Genomic DNA, 23,077 nt, shown 5'->3' on the forward strand with positions numbered 1-23,077 from the left:
TTTCAGAAATTTACTGTTATTTACAGAGAACCATTCAGCAAACCTATCTCAAAATTCAAGATAAACAAGACATTATAGATTTTGTTGTTTTTCAATAAATTCTATGCAAAAAATAGTTACTGTAAGTGTTGAAGAATATGACACAATTAATGATTATTAATTTTGAAACTTTAGAATAATGTTTATAATGCAATGATAAATTAAATTTCAATGACATAACTTCATGCCAGTATTAGGGCAAAACATTTCATGTAGGATATCTTACATACCATAATATAATAGGAAGGAAAGAAAAATATATCCATTTCATGGTCAAAAAATATATATATTTGAAAAAAACTTCAAAAGATAATAAGTGCTGATAATCACTATACATAACTGATGCATCTGCTTTTTAATCAATATTTTTCAAAAGAAACTTCTGGGTATACATGTATTACTAACTAACAAACTATATCACTTCTTTCAATGTGGCTAACTGCCGTGATACGGAGTGAAAACTACCAACACCACCACCTACCGCTTCTTTGATATATTATCATAAAAGTAAATCTTGCACCACTTCTTTGATAATTGATTATCATAATACAAGTATATAAAATAATTTTTCTTTGTGTGATTACCTGGCAAAATATCTGCCTAGATTACTTCGTAACAAGGCATTATATTCCTGCCGGGCTCTACTCAGCCCCGGTGATAATTCACAACAGTCTGTCGTATAATCCATGTTTATAATTCTCTCTAAAAACAACACTTCAATCCATATCAAAAATTTTGAACATCATAATCATTTCATGCCATTCCAGTATTTTATTTTTATTTAGGACTTGTCACTATATATATTCTAACATTTTCAAGAACCAATTTCATTTGCATTTACATTTATATGCCTTGAAAAAATTTAACAACATCTTTCTTTCAGTTGAAATTTATCAAAGTTTTTTACTTAAATTTCATATCTATTTCTTGAACAATATCTCTCTGGGTACTTAATTTTTCTAAATTTCTAATTTTCAATTATCCAAATTCAATTTTATTTGATATTCCACATTGTCTTTGGTTAATAAACAGTTTTATACCTACAAATAGGCATAACTACATATGCTTACATTTTTCCTCATTTTCACATATTTTACATAAAATTTCACCCCTAAAAATATCAATAAGAAAAAAAAAAACGAATAAAATTTACAACGGTCTATTTGTATCAATATATAGATGAACAGTATTTACAACTGTAAACACGACCATTGACATGTTATAATTTATCTTAATTCCTTTATTTCGGTACCCTATCAATCCAATTACAAATAAACCCTTAATTGAAACACTTCTGTGAATATTCAAGTAGTTAAATTGCTTAAATCTAACGTTTCGGAAAAAAAAAAACTGTTTAAAAAGTTAAACACCGACAAAGTTTACAACAATACAACCACTTTAACCCCGTTAAATACGAAAGTCGATAATAGACGTAAGATAATATTGTAAGTGATTACTCGTCAGAACTTTAATATATATACATCGCACCTTGATATTTAAGATTAACTTTGAATATATACGTCTGAAGTGATAATATTGACAATATTAGACTGTTTGATAATCCCCTTTATCATCTTTATTTAAAATTACCTAAAATGATACACTTTTATGTCATGTCATCTTCGTTCTGGTTCATCTTCAATATACATTTGTTGTATGTATTAAATTAAGGAATGAAATCAGTTGACAGATTAAAACCTAGCTTCAATATGCAATAAATTATAAAGTTGTTATTGGGTTTTACGTAGCACCAGCACCGTATAGGTCATATGGCAACTTTCTATCTTTGCATGTGGAGAAAGACCTCAGGTGCCCTTTCGTTTATTTCAGGCACAAAACGGGCACCTTAGTATAACCACTTACATTCCGTAAGCTAGTTGGATATGATTATTGCGAACAGTGCAAACCATTTGTGTCGTCTGATCATGGTCAGCTGGAACAGGAAGCAGTTGACACCAGCAGGCTAAGGATTGAAATAGCCATGATCATTCGCTTTGACAGGTCGGTCATTAAAACAGCCCATTTTATTTTCCCTTTTATACTTAAATCAAATTTTATCTTCCTTTTCTGCAATGATACGCATTTTATTTCTGACTCCTGGTACATATTTTGTAAGAGGAAAACAATTATACATCAAAGTAATATTGTCAAACAACCTTGAATAGACCTATCAATTTGTCTTTTCAATGCCCTTTTTCTCAATAAACTCCTTGATCAAGGTGCTATGGATACTTAAACTGGGTACCAGACAATAAAACGGGACCCAAAATCAAAGAGATCAATGAGACAAGTTTTCAACAAGTTATCCAGCAAATTTGCAAGTAAAACACTTTAATACCCCCAGTAATACATTTATAGATCTTAAACAAACATTAGAGCTTTATGAAAGTAAATTCCACATATTTATCACACTCTTCTGTTATCAACTATAACCACAGAAAAATTCAACAGCACAAATATATTCCCTCTCATAAAAAAATAAATAAATATCCAAACAAGTATTTTATCTATCTCTTGTTCATTAAGCATGTCAGTTCTTAAAATCAGAAAATAAACTGTCTTTTATCGGTAAAGAACAAAGTAAATGAAAGTTTCATTTTTTTTCTAAAGTTATCTTTTATTTAGAACATGGAGAAATACAAAAGGGTCGCATTCTTTTTCTTTTAGTTCATATCCCATGACAATGTCACTTTAGAACATTCAATTGTTGTAGACAGTATTGACAGAATAAAGCTGAACTTTTGACTAATGAAGATATGAATAAAGTTTAAACCTTTACCTCCTGAATAATTATAATAGATTTGCCATGCTTTGAATTTGGAACAGTCCATTTAAATTTTAAGGGATTTCAATCACAAAATAATAAAATTAAGCTGTCAGAAGATTCGAACCTGGTCAGAATGCATGGATGTGCAATAAATTTGGTCCCTATATATATTATCAAATTTTATCTAAAGTATTAACTCAATGTGTGAAATTTACCTTGGTTGCATGGAACCTGAATTTTATATGTGACACTCAGCCTCACAATAATAAATATTATGCTGTACCAAAAAGCTACTATAAAAATATAAAAGACATATATTAGTGTGTATTCTTACCAAAAAATAAATTTCCAAATCTTAAATATCTGGTACTATTCCAGGTATAAATCCATTGTTCTTTATTTATTATAAATCCCTAAAACTACTACAAATCTGTATGCAAACATCCATCACAAAAGTCATTAATAACATGCTAGCATCTATATCTAATATAGTACCATCTGTTGGTGAATTTCATTGCTCCCATAATACACTATACCTTCTATAATTAGTGTAACATTGGCTCCTTCCTATCAAATATTCATACCCGAAAACAATACTTGAGTCACATTGGATAATTAATTATGCATTTAAGTTTTCTCTCCCCTCTCTTGTAACTGACGGTTATACACGGTCATAAAGACATCACATGCCGTACTTTTGGACAATAATGGTAATTAAATATTTATGATATAAGAAATACAATGGCATCTTGAAGTCATATTTTGTAAATTAAGAAATACCCAATACTATCATGTTAATAAATGCATAATATCAAAACAAAAGATGTACTGATAGGTTCATTTTTAATGATATCTTTAATTACGGTATCTTTATAGAAAAACTCATGTTCAAGTGCATGATTTCGAGTGTGTTATTTTTTAAACCATGAAAAAAAAGTTTACAATTAAATTATTATGGCAAAAGTCAATGGGTTCAATTTTAAGATAAATCATGCTAATAAAATAGATTTTAATTTAAGGTAATGAATTTGGATGTTTTTTCCAAATCTTAATCTTACAAAAGAACAATATAATGAATGATAAATGGTAAATAAAGGCATAAGCCGCATTTGACATTTTTTTATTGTAAAAAGCCAAACTTTTCTTAATATTGTTGTGTTAAAATCTTATTAACAATTTATTAACAGGGACACTACAAAAAGACATCCACAACAGATGGCCAAATAGAGAAACAAACTATAGTTAAATCAACCAATAAATCAATTGCCACAATCTTTTATCTATTAACTGTTGACTGTCATGAAATACAATAACTAGCTATATTTATTCTGTAGCTAAAGTCACTGTCAGGTTGTATTAGTTTACAGATCAAGCAGGCTATTTAGAAAATATTACAAATTACCTGCAACAAATCATTGCCATTTATCCTACTGTTTACTGATTTATTTTAGCTACATTTAAAGGAATGTGAGGACAGGAAAATAAAATATACAAAATCCTTTAAAATTAATAGTTTTGGAAGTTAAAAGTAACAGATCCTTATAAATTTTTCAACATAAGATTAATAGAAATAATTAGAATAGATGTTAAATACAACAATTAGCATAATCTTCATACAGAATGAAAGAACAACAAAGAGAATGAAGGCTTTCAGTAAGTGCTTATGCTACTGTAGAATCTCCTCAAAATAACAGAATCAATATCTTCACTTATTTGTGTTCAGGTCAAAAGGCTGGGATATCAATCATTTTTTTCTTTTTCTTTGAGGATGAAAACTAAGAAACATTCCAACAACAAGGAACCTATACCTAGGAACCTATATGTTAACTTGCATAATTATGCTACCTTAATTTGCATATTTATTTAAGACAATGCTGTAACTTCTAAGCTTGTAAAAAAATTGCTGAATTAAAATTTTAACCCCTATTTTGATATAATTATAAGTTTAAAGGGCTTGCCCTTGTTTTAATTTGGAACTATCTCTATTACTAATGTGAAGAATTTTTGTATCTAAATCCTAAAATACATCAACTAGCAGTATAGGGCCTGGTCAGTCTGCACCTAGTGCACAGACACATTAATTATCTTGGTTCTATACTGGCAGCCTCAAGTAATTATTGCCACAAAGTAATTAAAGTATCAACATACCTTTTAGCTGCTTGAGTGATCCCACTTTCCTCTTTCTTCATATCTTGTGGTAAAATCATTTCTTCCACTACTCCGTCTTCAAACTCATCTTCATCCGATTGAACTTCAACTTCCACTTTCTTCTTGGCGTTCAGTTCATCTATATTAAATGGTCCACTATTAAACTGTCCACTATTGTAAGATCCAGTATTATAATGTCCACTGTTATATTGTCCACTATTATATTGTCCACTGTTATATTGTCCAGTACCTGAGTTAAAGTCAATTAAACTTTGATATTTGTCAGTCTGGTCTTCTCCAAACTGTTCCTTAGCTTCATACTGAGGAATATTTTCAACTTGTTCATCGTTTATTTCCTCAATATCTTCATCTGATTCTTCATCATGTTTATCATACACATCATTTACCTGACCTTTAACTTCATCCGGAGATGCAAACCTACAAAACAAAATAATTCACTTTCAGAAACATATAAACCTTTAGGATAAAAACAAAATTATCAAAATACAAGAATCAGAAGAGTCATATTTAACCATGCCCTATGTATAATGGCTTTGTCCTGAATTTGAATTTGGAACTGCCCACTGTCAATATGAGTAATTCTGATATCTGAACAATTTATTTTTGCAGCAAACAGTATAGAGTCTGGTCAGACTACACAAATGTTCCAACTAGCCTATCTTTATATTGATGGTATAGGCAAGTTGATCATTACTGCAGCCAGCATTCATAGAGCTCATTTAAGAGTGTTCCGACTCTTAATCAAAGCATTGCATATATAATTTAACGTATGCAGTTTGCTCTTTCTAGATTTTCTCCTCTTTTTTTTTAAACATCAATTGACGGAAATACCTATACAATGTGCATTAGTTAACAGTCCTAAAATTTCTAATCTCATTTCTGAAATACCCGAAACATGACTTTAAAACAACAAAAGCAAAGAAAACACTTTAAGTTTAAGTAAAATCCTTCCGTGGGAAAAATAAGTTGTCTTTCTAGAATTATTAAAGTTATACTATCCTTATTCACAAGCAATAAAGAAAAGTCTATAAAATCCAGAAAAAGTCTCACATCACAATAACGACATTATTTTACCTTTGTTGTTGTTGTTGTTCTGGCTGTATCATATCATCATAAACCGGACCTGGACTCTCGTTCTCTATCTCTCCAAGCTGAAATATAACACAACATTCTGTATCAACATCAATAATTGAGCCGTGTCACGACAAAACCAACATAATGAGTTTGCGATCAGCATGGATCCAGACCAGCCTGCGCATCCGCGCAGTCTGATCAGGATCCATGCTGTTCGCTTACAAGTCCTATAACAAGTAGAGAAACTAATAGGGAACAGCATGGATCGTGATCAGACTGCGCGGATGCGCAGGCTGGTCTGGATCCATGCTGGTCGCAAACCCATTATGTTGGTTTTGTCGTGACACGGCTCATCTGTATCAACATCAATATAATCATGTCCCTGTCAATCTTCCTTCAGTTAAGCTCCTTTTGTTTTCATTCTCTGACAATATAAAGGTATCCTTGTTTTCATTCTCTGACAATATAAAGGTATCCCGCGGTAGAAAAGTTTCATTACTTTCATTGATCAAATAGAGCACTCAATGAATATCATACAACATTAAAATATTGTTTTTATTTATAAATTGATTGTTAATTAATTAAAAACTGACAATTTATATCCCACACATTTGAAGGTAATTAATAAATGATTGTAAAGTATAGTTTTTTTTTGTTTTTTTTCGGCTTTGATAATATATATTTACCATTTAAAAAATTTAATAGAAAGATCTCTTTAAAATCTTTTGTCAATAAAAAAACCTATAACATATTTCTTTAACAATTCTTGTTATTTCTATTATATTTCCTGAATGTACAAAATAAATCCTGTATTGTTTTTTATTCTTCCTCATGACACATGCTATTCAATCAAATGAAAAAAAATTGCATGAAATAATTTGAATAAAGCTATTATTACAGTCATGCTATACGTGCATATGAATGGCCGATGATTTGTAAAACATCTGAATACAGTATTGTAAATGGATCTTCACAAAGTTGGTCTAACTTTAGTATAAAGATAATCCTCTATGGGCATGCTGTAACATCTTCCAAACATTGTAGAAAAAGGGATTAAAATAACCTATTTAATACTATAAATAAATTTGGTCACAAAATAACCTGTTATAATGTAAACTTAACTTGAAGGTCAAGACTTTAGTCTAGGGGTTAAGTTTGGGGTAGGTTAATCAACAAATACGCTGATGAATGCATGTGATAGAAGCACCTATAAAACGCTAGCATTACAATCTAAGATTTATATAAATATGAAAAAAGTCAAACTACATATATATGCACACAGCACTCTATACAATGTTGCACCTAGATAAAAGGGGAGGTAAAAAACTATTTTTTCATGACAAATATGTGCAGCTGAAACATTAATCATTTACTTTCCATCCAGAATTCTGTCCAACTTTTCTTCCCATCTGTTATGCAAGGGAAGTAATTTGATTTGGAAATAGTGAAAGTTCATATAAAACTTAAGAAACATAACACTGTTACAAATGATATTCTTCTTACCTCCCCTTGTATAAAAGTCAATGCTACACCAGTCACTTGCAGAAACAAACTTGAGGTAACATATGACCTCAATTAAACATTTTTTTGCTTGTAAAAGTTTGTCAAAATAGAAAGTGCAATGTACTTTTATGAAAAAGAAAAAGAAAAAAAATGTACTTTGCATAACACAAGAAGAAAGTAACGTCTCCAGAGATTTCACAGTGCATTTATGGTCTAACATGATTTTTATTTCTTTTTTTACAGCCCATAAACATTATGTCATTAATATTTTCATAATAAATTTACAATTCTAAGGAGTTCCTCACTTAAATATATCAAAGTTAAATTATAGTTTCTTCTAAAAGCAGACCCTTAACCTATATATAGTCATATAATTGACAAAAAATGCTACTTTCACAAGCCAGAAAACAAATGAGACTCTAATGACTACAGATACTTCATGAAAATCTAACATTCTTATAGGAAAATAATGACAGAGAGACAACTCTGTACAAGACTTTATATGAAGAAAGGCATGAGTTCTCCCCCTTTAAAATGATATATTAGAAAACCCATCTTACATCAGTATGTGTCAATTAAGTCACACCAACAGTGTTTATAGTCCAATTGCATCTTTTTAGCTTTACTGGTGGAGGCAGACCACAGGTGCCTGCCTCTCTGTGCATTGTTTCAAGCACAAACATGCACCTAAGTAGAAACACCGACCTTCCTTATGCTTGCTGGATAATAACCCTCCAATAAAAAGGTGAAAAGTCTCTGACATAAGTGTATATCATTGTTTAAATTATCAACATATTTGAAACTATTGGCTATATCATAAAATAGAGTAAACAGAATCCCTAAGAACGTCCAACATGACGAAATTGAAAATGTTGCAGGCTTGCTTGGATTGAGCCTGTTCATAGATGGTAATGAAAATTGCCAGTTACTGTCCACGCCCCCTAGCACCTGCTTTAAACATGAAAAAGGTGAAATTTTGAATTTAGAAACATCTGCAGATGCATTCATATGGCTTAAACTAACAACAATGTTTTCAATGAAGTATCCTAATTGTAACAGAGCTATGTGTCGGATTGAAAAAAATTATTTTGGTTTGATAAAACATCATTGTAACCTCAAAAGCAATTTTTGACAATATCAAAGTATTTGGTGATTTTTTTATGTCTCCATATAGTAAATAATGAATATGCAGATGATAATTATAATGCTAAGCTTAGCTTATAAAACAATGACAGCAGTGAAAACATGATATGTAAAGTAATGACTATGTTTGCCTTTTGACATTGCTAAATACTATCCTAAAATGAATGTACTTACAGGACAAGATACAACAGTTCACCAATAAACCATTTCAATTTTTTAATGATTTTTTTTTTAAAGCAGTGCAAAAAAAACTGATAATGCAATCCCAATCCAGAGCAATATCACCAGGCAACAAGGTCATGACCTTCACCTTTGATTGCAGAATAATGGTGGCCCCAAAAAAGCATTGGCTATAAATAGAAAAGATGCTGGAGTAAGAGCTAGCAGCTAAAAGTGTTTATATATATTGCTATCACTCTCCATTCAAGCAGCAAGGTTTGACCTTGAAGGTTAACCTTGACCTTTGACCTACCGTCACAGGTGTTTTATTCTCCCTCTGGGTTAGTGAAGGGGGTATGAACTTTGTGACTACCAACTTTGGTGGTGGTTTCTTAAGCTCACGTGGCTACAATGGTACGGAGGGTAAACATAACATTTCAAAAGTTAAAAAACGTTTAATTAAAAATATTTCATCAATTCAATTTAAAGATATGTCACTATTTTAGTAATCGACCTGAACAGCTTTACAATATAATTTTTATTAACTAATTCAAAATATTTCTATGCAAATCATGTATTTTTATTCGTTTAAGAAACGAAATGTACAATAAAAAAAAAACCTTCATTACCCTCATGTATATTAATGACCACTTGATTAGTGTTAAGCTGTTTGTACAAACATCATGATACTTCCTTACAAACTAATCCATAAATAATGCATCTGAGATGCTATAATTGTTTATCAAAAGAAATTTTAAGCAAAATTACATTTTTATTTCCAAACACTGAGCAATTCATGTTAACTATGTGTAAAATAAACTTTTGTTTGTTTGTTTCATTTTATGCCTTTTCCCAACAGAAATTCAGTCATATAGGCGGTTAGTTTCCTAACCATCGTTCCTGGAGAGTTACACCAGTACTAGACTACCTTCCTCCATGCTAAACTACCAAAGCATCTCACGGGGATCGAACCCACGCCAGAGAGGTAACTGGATTAGAAGTCATCGACTCTAACCCCTCGACCACAGACTAGAATTTGTATTTAAATGTTAGTATTAGTTTTGAATAAGTTGTCTTGACATTTTACATATATTAGTATAACTTTCTATTATTTATGATAAAACACTGGAAAAAAAGCGAGAGAAAATTATAATTAAAAAAACACTGTGTTTACAACAACATTTACAATATACAAATAAAAGAAAAAGTACCAAGCAACAACCTTTTTGAAAAATATCAGCATATCTATTTCAATATAATATCAATATACAAATATCTCTGAGGCGTTAATTATGGTTTTCTTTCCATAAAACCTACTTATGTGCTTTTTATAATTTATTCTCAATAAGAATAAATTTACCAAGCACATTGCAGCCTTCACAGATTATCTTTTCTATTGCAACTAGCCATAATATTGATTCCTAGTATGTAAGAGTATATAGCTAAAAATCAGAATTTTGCTTTGAAACTTGTATTTTTCTGCAAACTTTTGTGACCTGCTTGTAAAATGAGGATTTACTTGTTACCTTATAACATGGGGTAAAAACACAATTTCAAAAGCCATCAAATAACATGAGACATTTTCTGAAAATTATGTATAATACTATAAATCAATCTGATTAAAATCAGCTTATATCAGGTCAAATCTTAACTTTTTAACCATTGCTTAAGTGATTTTCAAAATTTCAAAATATTATAGTTGATGAAAAATTGTGGCATGTCAAACAAAAGAAGATCTGAAGTTTATTCAGATTATGATGAACTGTCTTATGAAAACCATAAATTTCATATCTTCAAAAATTAATACATATTATTTAGTTTACAATAACACAATGAGCAAAATGAAAATGCACTGTACTACTACATCGATTTACAACAAACATCTCTCTATGGCACTAGCTTAAATGCATCTACAAAATTAAATTGGCAAACCATCTAAGAAAGCAAAATTTCTTTCCCACAGAAAAATCTTCCAAGCATGGCAAAACTAACAAAAGTGTTCAAAGCTTAAACCAGAAACTGAGAAAAAATGTTCCAAAATATCATATGCTGCTAACATTCAATTATTTTCAAAGCAAAAACATCTCCACACATATACCAATAAATTACACTGTTTGTAATAATTTGAAACCTAGTTTATTCCAATAGCTAAAAGGCAACTTTTTAAAAATTTATATTCAAATGTTTGACTAGTCTAAAAGTCTCAAGACTAGTCTCAAGTTTTATATTAAAAGTAGGTAGTTATTTAAGACCTCAATAAAAGAATATGAATGTATTTGGGGGAAAAATGACAACAATACACAAGATTTTCAGATTCAGTATAAGTAACACTATCATGTTATCATAAGAATAGAATAAGAAATTGTATTAAAGTTACCAAGAACAAAGTTTTTAAATAATAAAATATCTATACAATATCAATTAAAGGGACATAACTCTGTAAAACATTTAGACAAAAAAAACAACTATGACAATCCAGGGAAAACAACTCTTACCACTCTAGGTGAAATCAGGTTAGAGTTATCTGACCCTCGTGACCTTTCCTCTGAAGGCTGTGACCTCTGTGATGCATGCTGGGAAGGATGAGAGTGTTCAGAATCAGGTTGGTGAGTGCTGTCAGCCATGGGATTGTCACTGAAATCACTCAGATCAGAATCCTCATCCTCTGCTGCAAGTCTTTCCCGCTAAAATAAGAATTACATTGATACCATTATCATCATCACTTTTGAAAATCATCACTTTTGAAAACCTTATTTTAAAGATACAGGGTATAAATTTATGCAAATAATTGAGACACTAGAAGTTCAATACAACAATATTTACATCTCACAGTTTCCTTAAAAAGACATTCTGAAGTCCATTTGCCTGAATGGCATCAGAATGAAGAGCAATAAAAATTGTCAATAAAAGTTTTTATTTCCTTTCTTAAAAGATTGATACATTTCTTATCATATTTCATCTTGTATCATTTAATTGACACTAACCTCAAGCTCCGCCTGTGCTTCTCTCTCTATCTCCGCCTGTCTCCGCCTTTCCTCCTCCTCCCACTGTTTCTGACGCTCCTCCTCTTCTTCCATCTCTTGTAAAAGCCTCATTTCTTTCTCTTTCCTTTCTTTTTCTTCCTTTTCCTACGCAAATATTCAAATGCATGCCATAAATTCAAAAGTATTAACTTGTGTGCATATGAATTTATCCAAAATATTCAAAGCAAAACAGATTCTCATAAACCTATTCTAAAATCAGACAACATTTTCTGTTTCTTCCAAACAACTAAATATAAACCTGCTTTCAAAGATATACATATTGTTATGTAAACCAACAAGTTGCTAGAAATTAATATTTACATCCTGAATTAAATAATCGCTAAGTTTCATTAAATAATGACATTGCTATGTCCATTTTGCTGCACAGATATCTTAGCACAGACCTATAAAGAATTTGTCAATAAAAGTTTTGATGTTTGTTGTTTTGTTAGGGTTTTATTCACAATGACACTTTTAAGGTCATAAGCAACTTTCCAATTTTGCTAATGGAAAAAGACCTCAGGCACATCTTTGTGCAGTATTTCAGGCAAAACCAGCAACATTCTGTAAGTCATCTGGAAAGCTTCCTCACATTTAAGTCCAAAGTCCCTGAAGGGATCCAAAACCACAGCTGTTAAAAAAGAGTGGTTCAAAGTTGACAACCATAACTACTCCCCCACAAATGCGCCTAAAATGACACTAACCTCAAGCTCCGCCTGTGCTTCTCTCTCAATCTCCGCCTGTCTCCGCCTTTCCTCCTCCTCCCACTGTTTCTGACGCTCCTCCTCTTCTTCCATCTCTTGTAGAAGCCTCATTTCTTTCTCTTTCCTTTCTTTTTCTTCCTTTTCCTATGTAAGTATTCAAGTGAATGCTATGAATTCTAAAGAACATGTATTAACTTGTATGCATTTGAATTTATTCAAAATGTTCAAAGCAAATAGGAATCTAATAAAATATAGAGAAATAAAGAATCCCTAAAGAACACACAAAACGATAAAATTGAAAAAATTTGCAGGCTCGGTTTGAAAATCTCTATATATAAACAACTAAATACATATTAATAATCTGATAAAATTTAACCTATTTCAGGACAATATTTTTCATCATTGGAGAAAAACATATACATGTAAGTCAATCAACTACAGAGATATTTATCTTGTGTCCTATCTCTCAATATTACTAACCTTTTGTCTCTCTACTTCCCATTCACTGACAGACTCATCATCAGTGGCAGCACTGCTCTGTCCTCTTGGTGTTCTGGGAGTGTTTTCTACTGAATCTATGCCTACAACTACTGGAGAAGGTACAACCTCTTCAACTTGATGCTCCGCCCTATTCTCTTCATGCTCCTCCCCTTCATCCTCTTCCCCAGACTGAAAATCATCCTGAAACATGAACTTTACTTTTAGATCTTTATCCCTTAATTTTGATGTTACTAAATAATAATAACAACTAACATTTTAGGAAAAGTAATTCAACAATAGCATGTTTTACTTTCATTATTGTGTAAAGTCAGTAGTTCTTTTTTATAATATGTTCCCAGACTTTCTTTCAATTGAATAAAATCTGATTATTTGAAACAATGATAATCAAAATGTCATAATTACTTCCGAGTCCCAGTTATCATCATCATCATCATCTTCATCATCTGGATGTCTAGGAGATTCGTTTGGTTCTTCTACATGTGCTTGTATAACGGTTCTCTGCATGGAGGCGGAACCACTTGTTGTGGGAGGGTCTGGTGTGTCACGTGACCTCAACTGGGAGGAGTCAGATTGAGGTTCAGGTGTGGGCTGTGACATTACACCAGATGACAGGGACTGTACCCCGGGGGATGGGTCAATTTCTTGCCTGACACCAAATGATGTAACAGCCATGTGAATCTTATCCTGTTTTCTGGATTCCTCATCTTCTTCATCATACTCGTATGCCTGTACCTCAGGACTTTGTGCCTGTTTCATTAGGTCATAAATATGTTTTGGGGCATTAAATGAATAAATCATAAAAATAGAGAGATATTTATATATGCCTGTACATCAGGATTTTGTCCCTGTATCATTTAGTCATATGTTTTTGGACATTAAATAAAAAGATAATAATAAATAATAATACTGCCAAAACTTCATTAATATTAATCATTGATTGTGACATGCTCAACTTTAATGCTGTGATCATCAGTAATTCTATTATCATCATAATCTACCATTCATTCATCATCATCATCATCTAGTGTCTATAATTATATATATGAAAAAAAATCATGGCTACTAGCAAAGCATCAAAAGTTCACTCTAAGCAATAAATATGAAATACTGAAAGCAAGCAAATTCAAACTGATTAAGAGAAGAAAAAAAACATATATACACATCAAAAATATATACCTGGTTTACGAAAATGGCAGTATCTCTTGGCGTCCTTGGTGTACAGGCTTCTTCTGTTGAGTCCCATTGACTTGTCTGTAAAAACATGGCATAGAGGGTTCAAGCCTTTGTTAACATAACTTTTGGCACTAATCAAATAGTAGATAATACTTTGATAAATTCTATTTTTCTGAAGTTTTGAAGGCAATGTTGTATGATTACGTTGAGAAAATATAAAATAACATAGATTTACAAAAAGACATTATAATTCTTAACAACTAATACAATGTATCTATCGAGTTAATGTATAATTTGATTTTTTTTCTTTTGGATAAATTTCTTAATGGAGTTCATAAAATTGTGTGAACAAAAAAGCTAAATGTTTTGTTATGGCCAGTATACAAAATATAAAATAATGTTCAAAGCATGCACAACAAAAATAGAAATGTGATAGGGCAACATGTTATTAATGCATGGTACAATAAATGAGGGGTACTGAAAAGCAAAGGACATGTGTTAAGGTAGATGAAACAAATAAATACAAGTTTTTCTCATTCAAAATGAAAAAAATAAAATATGAGATATTTTATGGTGAAAGGAAATACAGGTGAGAGAGGAAAAAAAAATGGTATGACAATTAGAACACAGCACATCCAGTGATTATCACAAATGTTTTATTCTCACAGCACACCTCATTCACCTCATCCCCTTCATCATCAGCCAATGATGTTTGCTCCTCCATTGTATCTTGAGTGATCGGCTCAGTACTGGCTCTGTTGAAGTCATCCTTATTTTGAGCCAGGAGCCGACTGGCTAATGTAGTTGGCGACTCGTCTGCCAGAGCTCGTGCTACTTCCTTATCAGAGCTCATACTTCCATTTCTACTTAAAGATATTTTTTGTTTTGTTTCTGAGGACAACTTTTTCTTTTTCTTATTCTTCACCATCTGAACAAAGTCCTCTTGAAGAGATTCTGTGTCAAGAGTATCTGAATCTTCAGCTTCAGTTGTGCTTGGTTCGTACTCCAGCATAACTTTTGGAGCACTAAGACGGTCCATAACTTTAAAGTCTGCTCTACTACCTTCCAATCCTTCACTCACACTTTTTTCTATCTCTTCTTTCAAGCTGGATTCCTTATGAGCAACATCTTCTTCTATAGATTTCTCACTACCATTGTAGTAATCAATTTCCTCTGATATAAGCTCGTCAATTTCTGCCTGATTTTCAGTTACTTCTTTTTCTTCATTTACATTAAGTTTTTCAAAACTTTCCTCATTCTGATCAACATCATTATCACCAACATCTTTTTCCTCCAATTGATCAAGTGTGTGTGTTCCTAAATCTGAAGCAAGGGTACCTTGAGTGCCCATTTCTATTCTATCCATTGTTTCATCATCAGAATCAAATTCATCCTCATCATCATGTTCTGCTAGCTTAGATCTTTTGACATTTTCAATCTTTGTAATCATGTCTTGTGAAAATGAAGACTTTAAATCATTGTCTGTTGTTTCAGTTTTCTCAATTACTGTCATGGCTCTTTGTGTCTCCATGGCAACACTACTTGACCTTGACCCTTGGTGACTGATATCAGTAGACTCATTCAACTCATTTATAAACAAGGCGTTTATTTCACCTGTGTCAGCAAGTTTATCTTGTCCACTGACATTGTCAGGGGTGGTCGATTCTTGGACTATCTCTAAAGTTGTAGATTCTTGTACTATCTCTACTGTTGTAGATTCTTGGGCTACTTCAACTGTGGCTGTGTTCGAGTCCTGTATCGTAGACAGGTCCTCAATCACAGTCGGATCCTATACATTTCAAAGAAGGGTAATATTAAGTTACAAATTAATTTTTTTTTATAACTTATGTCCTGCTAAACAATACATTTATATCAATGATGTAGGGCTTAACAAGAATACTGATTTCCTTTAGTGTCAAACACAAGTTATTTGTATGTTGTACTGTAAAAGAAGGTATATCTTGACAAAATAGGCATCATCACTTGGGTACGTTCTTACTGCTTCTTTCTCAAATTTAAAAGTATTTATAATGTATAATGGAATTATTTTTTAAAGAATATGATATAAGGTAAATGACTAGCATAATTTACAATAACTGTTATTAATGACCAATAATATTGTATTATGTACAATCAACTGATGCAGCATGCTATATGATCTTAAAATAATCTGATATACAAATTCTGATGCTAATTTTTTCATTCATCTTTCAACCAGTAACATTATATGACTATATCAACTACATAAATATATTCATCCAGCCCATGCCTTGTCTGCAGCAGAATTAATAAAGAACTAATATGGTATCTCATTTCATGCATATATATCTCAGTTATAGGAGATTAACAGTTTTTTCTGTATCTTGCATCATGAGTATAGGACTTTATTTACCAGATTCCAGTGTATCTTTTTAACAGGAACTGACTTCTGTATAGAGAATGGGGGGCATTTAAGATTATATTCTACATAAATATCACATATATATCAATATCAAACTTGAATATCAAGCGTTGACTGCAAAACTGTGGTAAGTCCTTCTTTATTTCATTTAAGTTAATAAAGTTTCGCGGTCAACCCTCGATATGTGTATCTTTTCTTATCTATAATTAAATATTTGCTTGTAAGAAAATTTAGAAATTGAAAAGAAAAATTGCACATCAAACTGCACATTAAAATCAACCAACAATCAACAGAACAATCACATTGCAAACGTAACAATGCCCACTCTATCACAACCACAGCATTCTCACACACATTTCACACTCCAGATAACTGTAAATATTTCCAGTACTTCTTTCTTCTCAAACACTTTATTTTTTATCATTAAGTGTCTATATTCTGTATAGTTTTAAATAAATTCTTAATTTAACATATCCAAGGCTCTGACTGTTTGAGTTTTGTTTGTGTTTTAACTTATTCTACAAAAATGCAAGTGTCCCTGATTTCATAAACCAGCTATCTACCCACTAATTTGAGACTCAAAACATAGTTTTAAACTAACCTCTTCCTTTAAAGCAATTAAACCAAAATGAAATTCAGAAAAAAAACTAATACAGCCTTACAAGAAAGTTTTATCAAAAGAGTAAAGTTGCTCCATTCATTAAGCAGAAATTTGATATATCTTTTAACATTAAATTTCTATCCACATAGGATATATGATTTTATTCATTTTGTTTCCATAAATGATCAATTATCTTTAAACAGCACATTATGAATTACTCAAATGAATCCCCATCCATATGTTAGAGCACAAATCAACTAACTGCAAAATATGACATACCTTCTCAATGGTAGATTTCTCCGGGTTAAGTGTATCCTCCAGGTCACTGTCAACTTCTGGAGACTGAAACAGACAAACATCAATTCCTCCAATGGCTATACAAAACAAATCTTAATAGTAATGTTTATGCAAAATATAGACTGAAATTCGCTATATAAACTTTAAATAATCAGTGTCCATATTACAAAGACTTGGAAGATGGGTAGGTGAATATGTATAAATTGCATGACATTTATTTCTTTATCTAATTTGGCATTACCTGCTTATCGTTCTTTGAAAATGTCCATGTTTCTTGGATATCAAATAGAACACTTAAACCTCTTTGAATACATAAACTTAACACTTAAAACTTAACCTACCATTGTCCACTTTCCTGAGAAACACCTTAATGAAGGTGTAAATTAAGTTTTATCACGCTAAATAACTTATATGAAATTGTCCATCTTTCAATCTGGACAAAACCATTCATCATTTAGAGGAAATATTTCAAAATAAGTACAACTTGAATAGGAAACAGTACAGACCATTATCAGACAGGTGTTCTGGCTAATCTTGGTCTGCAATGGTTGAACATTGGTAGAATATGCCAACAATATAAGTGTAAACAAGAAATTGTTCGATAATTTGTTAAGTAATTTACCTCAACTTCCTCTCGTATTTGGATAGACTGGCTCCCTTTATCTGTTCCACTATGACGTGTTGAGTCCCAGTCACTCTCCTCATCCTGATGAAAATAAAACATATAACCAAAGTTAAATCTCATACATATAATTATATTGTTTCAAGATACCTGAAATATCAAAATTGTAAACACTTCCCCTTTTCAAAATTTAAGAATTGTACCTGAAACATGTATGATGAAAATGTTGCAATGTTATTGTATAGGATTTCAATTTCAAAATTCTAAATAGCAAAGTGTGTACAGTTGGGTCCGACTGCAAAAGTGTTCAGGCTGGCTGGCTCTATGCTGGTAAAGAACAGCCATATAACCTGTCAAGAACCTTTATAATAAATTCATAATACAGCAAACTTCCTATATTTGACAGAAAATGAAACTACTTCATAAACTGACAGCAGCTGTGTATATAAGTTTTATAAACTTAAATGGTTTTAGGCATACATAATATCAGATGCTGTTATATGACACATTTACCCACCGCCATTATAACATATCAAAAGTCTTTACAATAAATTTGTAACAATTCATATTTGCCTGCATCGTTATTAATAAAGCATTTATGTACTACATGTAACATAATAAATTAAATTTGTAAGTTTGTCAAAAATGATTGTTCTGCAATTTGTTTTTAAATAGAATGCACTATAAATATTATCCTCATTATTTACAAATAGGTTTTAAATCACATACAATAGAGTTATATTCATACAATTACATCACACAAATATTTGTAATAATACAAAACTACAGTTTTCAAAAGAAATAAAAAGATTCAGGAGGGCCATTATGGCCTTAAATCGCTCACCAGGCGATATGGTCTACATTTATATGGACATTCCTATGTTTCATGCTAAACATCTTAGCTCTAGCCTTTATAATTTCAGAGATAATTTTTATACATGTTAGGTAAACCAATGACTCCCCTTGGTCAGGACCACTTTTGACCTAAAGGCAATATTATTTGAACAAGCTTGGTAGATGTGTCATGCCAATTATCTAAGCTCTAGCCTTTACAGTTTCTGAAGAGATGATTTTTTAAGATTTTTCTTTGGGTTACCATGGCAACAAGAGTTCTGCATGAATGAATTTTTTTGGACAACTTTAAAAGGAGATTATTCAATTTTTTAAGATATCATTGTCCCAGTGTTTTAGGACATTTTGTTCAAAAAGAAGGGTGAACAGACAGATGGATGGACGCCGGATGATTAGTGATCACAAAAGCTCACCTTGTCACTTTGTGACAGGTGAGCTAAAAAGTTACATAGCTATACATTCAACACCAAGACAACAATCTTTTATTCAATACTTATAATTCATTTAACTGTATAAAACTTCGGATGTTACTGTATGTTACTTTGGAAATATGAATATTTTAGAATTTCCCAATTAATTTGGATGAACAACCACACTTTTGAAGTGTTGGACTAATTAATGGTAAATATAGCCAAAATGAGCACCACACATTGATCATTCTATTATGGCAGGTAGAGCACTGTGATGCTATAACAGTAGAAGTTTGTTTCGATTCAGGAAATAATTGATGACAGTCACCAATCTGTAATCACATATCTATCAGAAGCAGTGTATTGTTTGGCAATATTGACCTGAGTCTCATTTATTTCCGGAGGTTTTTTTTTTTCAAAGTTTTCATAATTTATTATAATTTATCCTTAGGATTTTAATGATAGTATAATTCTTGATACTTTATACATTCAATAAATACTGCTTGATGGCCGAAGGACTTGTGACTATATAGTTGCAAGTTGGAGTCTTGGACAATCCATTTTTTGTAGTTTTCAGAAACTGATTTTTTGTTTGTTTTAATTATATGAAACATGAGTTTCTTTTCTAGCACGTTTTTTAAATTTCATAATTTTGATTAACATGTTTTTTTCATGTCATTAAATTCAGTATGTAAAGTCATATAATTGAGTGATTCACATGCATTAAACATAGTGGTCAAGTTTCAGAAAAAAATTTATAAAAAGTCATACAAGAAATTTTTTTTAAAAATCATTTCTTTCAAACCTACAATCTCCAATTTGATACTAACTAAAGTCATACGCCTTGTCACTAAGGCTAGTGCTGTCAATTTTAAGTAAAACATAAACCGTTGTACAATACATGAAAATCCGTAAAATTTACTCGGGACTCTGATGATTACAGACAAATTAAAGGTCATTGAATATTTGAATGTCTCAGGTCAATATTGCCAAACACAATATATATACTATCCTACAGTACCCATAACTACTAGTGAGTCACAAAACTTCCAATAAAACTTAGGTTGCGTTTACAAACTTTATTTCTTCCTAAAATTAATCAGTAATTTCTACTAGTTAGCACACTCATCTCTATAATTAACCCTTAACCTGCTGAATTTCTTAAATGGACTTGTCCCGTTTCCATTTTTGGAACTGTCCATTATCAATTCTAGGGATGCCAAGATAAAAATTTGAAGTTTGTCAGCCACCAATATAAAGTCTTGTCAGAATGTACAGATGTGCAGACTGACCTGGCTCAGATAATGGAGGCAAAGGCCAGTCACTTTTGCTTCCAGCAGGGTAAGGATTCAGAAATTAATATGGAACAGGACAAAAGATTGGAAAAGGGCTATAATTAGATACCAAGAAATAGCAGCTGTAACTCTGTCAAGTGTATAGCATAATTATATCAATGGAGTGCTTACAATATTTTTTAACCTGAACTTAGATTTTTAAATTTGTAAAAGTTTTTTGTTAGGTGATAAGTTGTATTATTATTTGCATGCTTGAATATTTGATGTAGAATATATTAATATTTTGGTACAATTTCATTTAATTCATTTCATGTTTAGCTAACCTATTATCTTAAGTCTATACCTAAAAATAGAATTTCTTTTGAGTTCATGACCAATTTTCAATATGATTCACAATCTACATGGCTCAAAGGCACAAATGAGAAAAAGACAATCTTAATTCTCTATTTATCAACCAACCAGAAATGTATAACAAAAGGGAGGGGAGGGGGGAGAAAAGGATATAATTAGTTGTAAAGAATAAAGAAACTTCAAAACACTACCAGTGCAGTCACATAAACTACAACAGTGAAGGGAAAGACTGTGGAGCTATAGTGTATAATAATGCACCTTCTCTACTGGACTTTGCAGTGAAGCATGGATTGTGGCAGGGTGAACCTCTGCCTCCACTATTATTTCATTGTCCTGAAAACCAGTTTATAAAACCAGCTTATTTCCATGGAATGTTTTGTTTTTATCTTTGTAACATTGTTTTCATAAATTCAGATAATTTCATTTCTTAAATTAAAATGAAATTTATTTTTTGAAACTTCAACTACATTTTTTATGAAAAAGAAATAATCTTAATAATTTAAATTTGTGGTTATCCAAAGAAATTTGTTGTTTTACTAATATTGATGTAAAAAAATAATTTAGTTTTATTAAAATTGCTCAGTTTTGTAACATAATTATTATTTCATTAAACTGTCTTATTTAAAGTTAAGAGAAAGGGGGTTTAAGGAGATGGTCGAACCTGGTCTAGGGGATCATCATCCTCAGAGTCCCAGTAAGGCTGCATGCATGAAAAATACGTAGAGTTAATAAATACACAATAGCTTTACAATAGCTCTGAAGGTGTACATTATCTATTACTATAATTCAAAGCTCACTCCTCCACAAAAAGGTAAAAAGCTGTAGAAAAATCTTATAAAGTAAAATTGTTTTATCTTATTTAAATCATATCCTTTAAGCAACTAATTAAGTTTTTGTGCTGTTATAAAATATATGATAGTTCTAAATAAAGCTGTCACAAAAGTGACAAATATTCCCATATCATGTCTTGAACACAAAATTTTATGTAGGTAGATTTATCATTAGTTTTTAGTGTACAAAATTGTCTGAGATTTGACATTTCAAAGCGACCTTGTGCTGGCACAGGGGCAGCATGGGTTCTGCACATCATCTTGTAGGGATGACCATTTAAGTTAAAAGTTGAAGAAAATTCTCAAGAGATAAAAGATACATAATGCAGACACAAAATTGTCTGATAAACTATATCCCTTATTTTCTATTTATATTGTAAAACCTTATAAAATCTAAAAGCAAGGTTCTAATAATGCAATAAAACAACTGACAAGCAATTTATATCTTGATTAAGAACTGACACCAACACATAATGTACAAAACATGTTCAAAAAAAATAATTCAGATTACATAATTATGGCAGAAGTTTAATAAAGCAAACCATGTTTACATATTCCAACTTGTATTGGCATGTGAATTTATTCATTATATTGAATATATATGTATCATCAGCTAAATGACCAAGTCATCCCTTTTGTCTCATAAACATTTGATCTTTGCTTTTAACTACAACATCAATGTGTTCATTATGAGATTTTCCATTCCAAACTTAACCGGAATTGATTAACGTGTACAAAAAAAAAAAAATCAAAATGATTTTCACTTCAAGTGTTTCATTCCAAATTCAATCTGCAAACACGATATAGAGTAAAACAATCACACTTTTATAAGAAAGTCAAAAGTCAAAACTTACATCAGTGTCTATAAGGTTTTGGTTAGAGGGTGGTTTTCCAACTGTTTCAGGCTGTAATTAAATACAAATAAAATTTATAAGTTATAAGTTTTGTCATTGCTCACTGCTGATAATATAATTTATAGATATTGCAGATTTGATTGGTCGTTTGAAATCACATGATTGAAATCAACCAATGGAATGATTGGAATAGTTTCATCGCTCATGCTTACTGTTAACTAATTAATATAATGTGCATGTTTTCTTAGGGGGAAAAGCTTGCTATTCAAATGCAAACTTTAGATAACTCATCATAATTGACTTATCCAA

The 23,077-nt window shown here is 31.2% G+C and overlaps 1 protein-coding gene across 32 annotated transcripts in view; it reads right to left on the reverse strand.

The window, feature by feature from the left end:
- The window catches only part of LOC132733823 (ankyrin repeat domain-containing protein 26-like), an 83,611-nt gene that overhangs the window by 32,324 nt on the left and 28,210 nt on the right, over nt 1-23,077 (reverse strand). For 18 of the 32 annotated variants that reach the window (XM_060720525.1, XM_060720518.1, XM_060720523.1 and 15 more), the window contains 14 exons: nt 22,769-22,819; nt 21,746-21,784; nt 21,343-21,417; nt 18,177-18,260; nt 17,537-17,599; nt 14,938-16,044; nt 14,259-14,333; nt 13,485-13,829; nt 13,062-13,262; nt 12,582-12,725; nt 11,350-11,538; nt 9,168-9,260; nt 6,050-6,126; nt 4,955-5,392 (listed from right to left, as the gene is read on the reverse strand). In XM_060720525.1, the coding sequence (XP_060576508.1) occupies nt 4,955-5,392; nt 6,050-6,126; nt 9,168-9,260; nt 11,350-11,538; nt 12,582-12,725; nt 13,062-13,262; nt 13,485-13,829; nt 14,259-14,333; nt 14,938-16,044; nt 17,537-17,599; nt 18,177-18,260; nt 21,343-21,417; nt 21,746-21,784; nt 22,769-22,819 (2,981 nt within the window). Of the gene's footprint in view, nt 1-4,954; nt 5,395-6,049; nt 6,127-9,167; nt 9,261-11,349; nt 11,539-11,838; nt 11,983-12,581; nt 12,726-13,061; nt 13,263-13,484; nt 13,830-14,258; nt 14,334-14,937; nt 16,045-16,647; nt 16,684-17,536; nt 17,600-18,176; nt 18,261-21,342; nt 21,418-21,745; nt 21,785-22,768; nt 22,820-23,077 lie in introns of all 32 variants that reach the window. The other 14 variants (XM_060720513.1, XM_060720514.1, XM_060720539.1 and 11 more) reach the window with 14 other exon arrangements.

This window comes from Ruditapes philippinarum, unplaced genomic scaffold (assembly GCF_026571515.1).
Source record: "Ruditapes philippinarum isolate M1 unplaced genomic scaffold, ASM2657151v2 ctg1542_1_1_1_1, whole genome shotgun sequence".
NCBI classification, from domain to species: domain Eukaryota; kingdom Metazoa; phylum Mollusca; class Bivalvia; order Venerida; family Veneridae; genus Ruditapes; species Ruditapes philippinarum.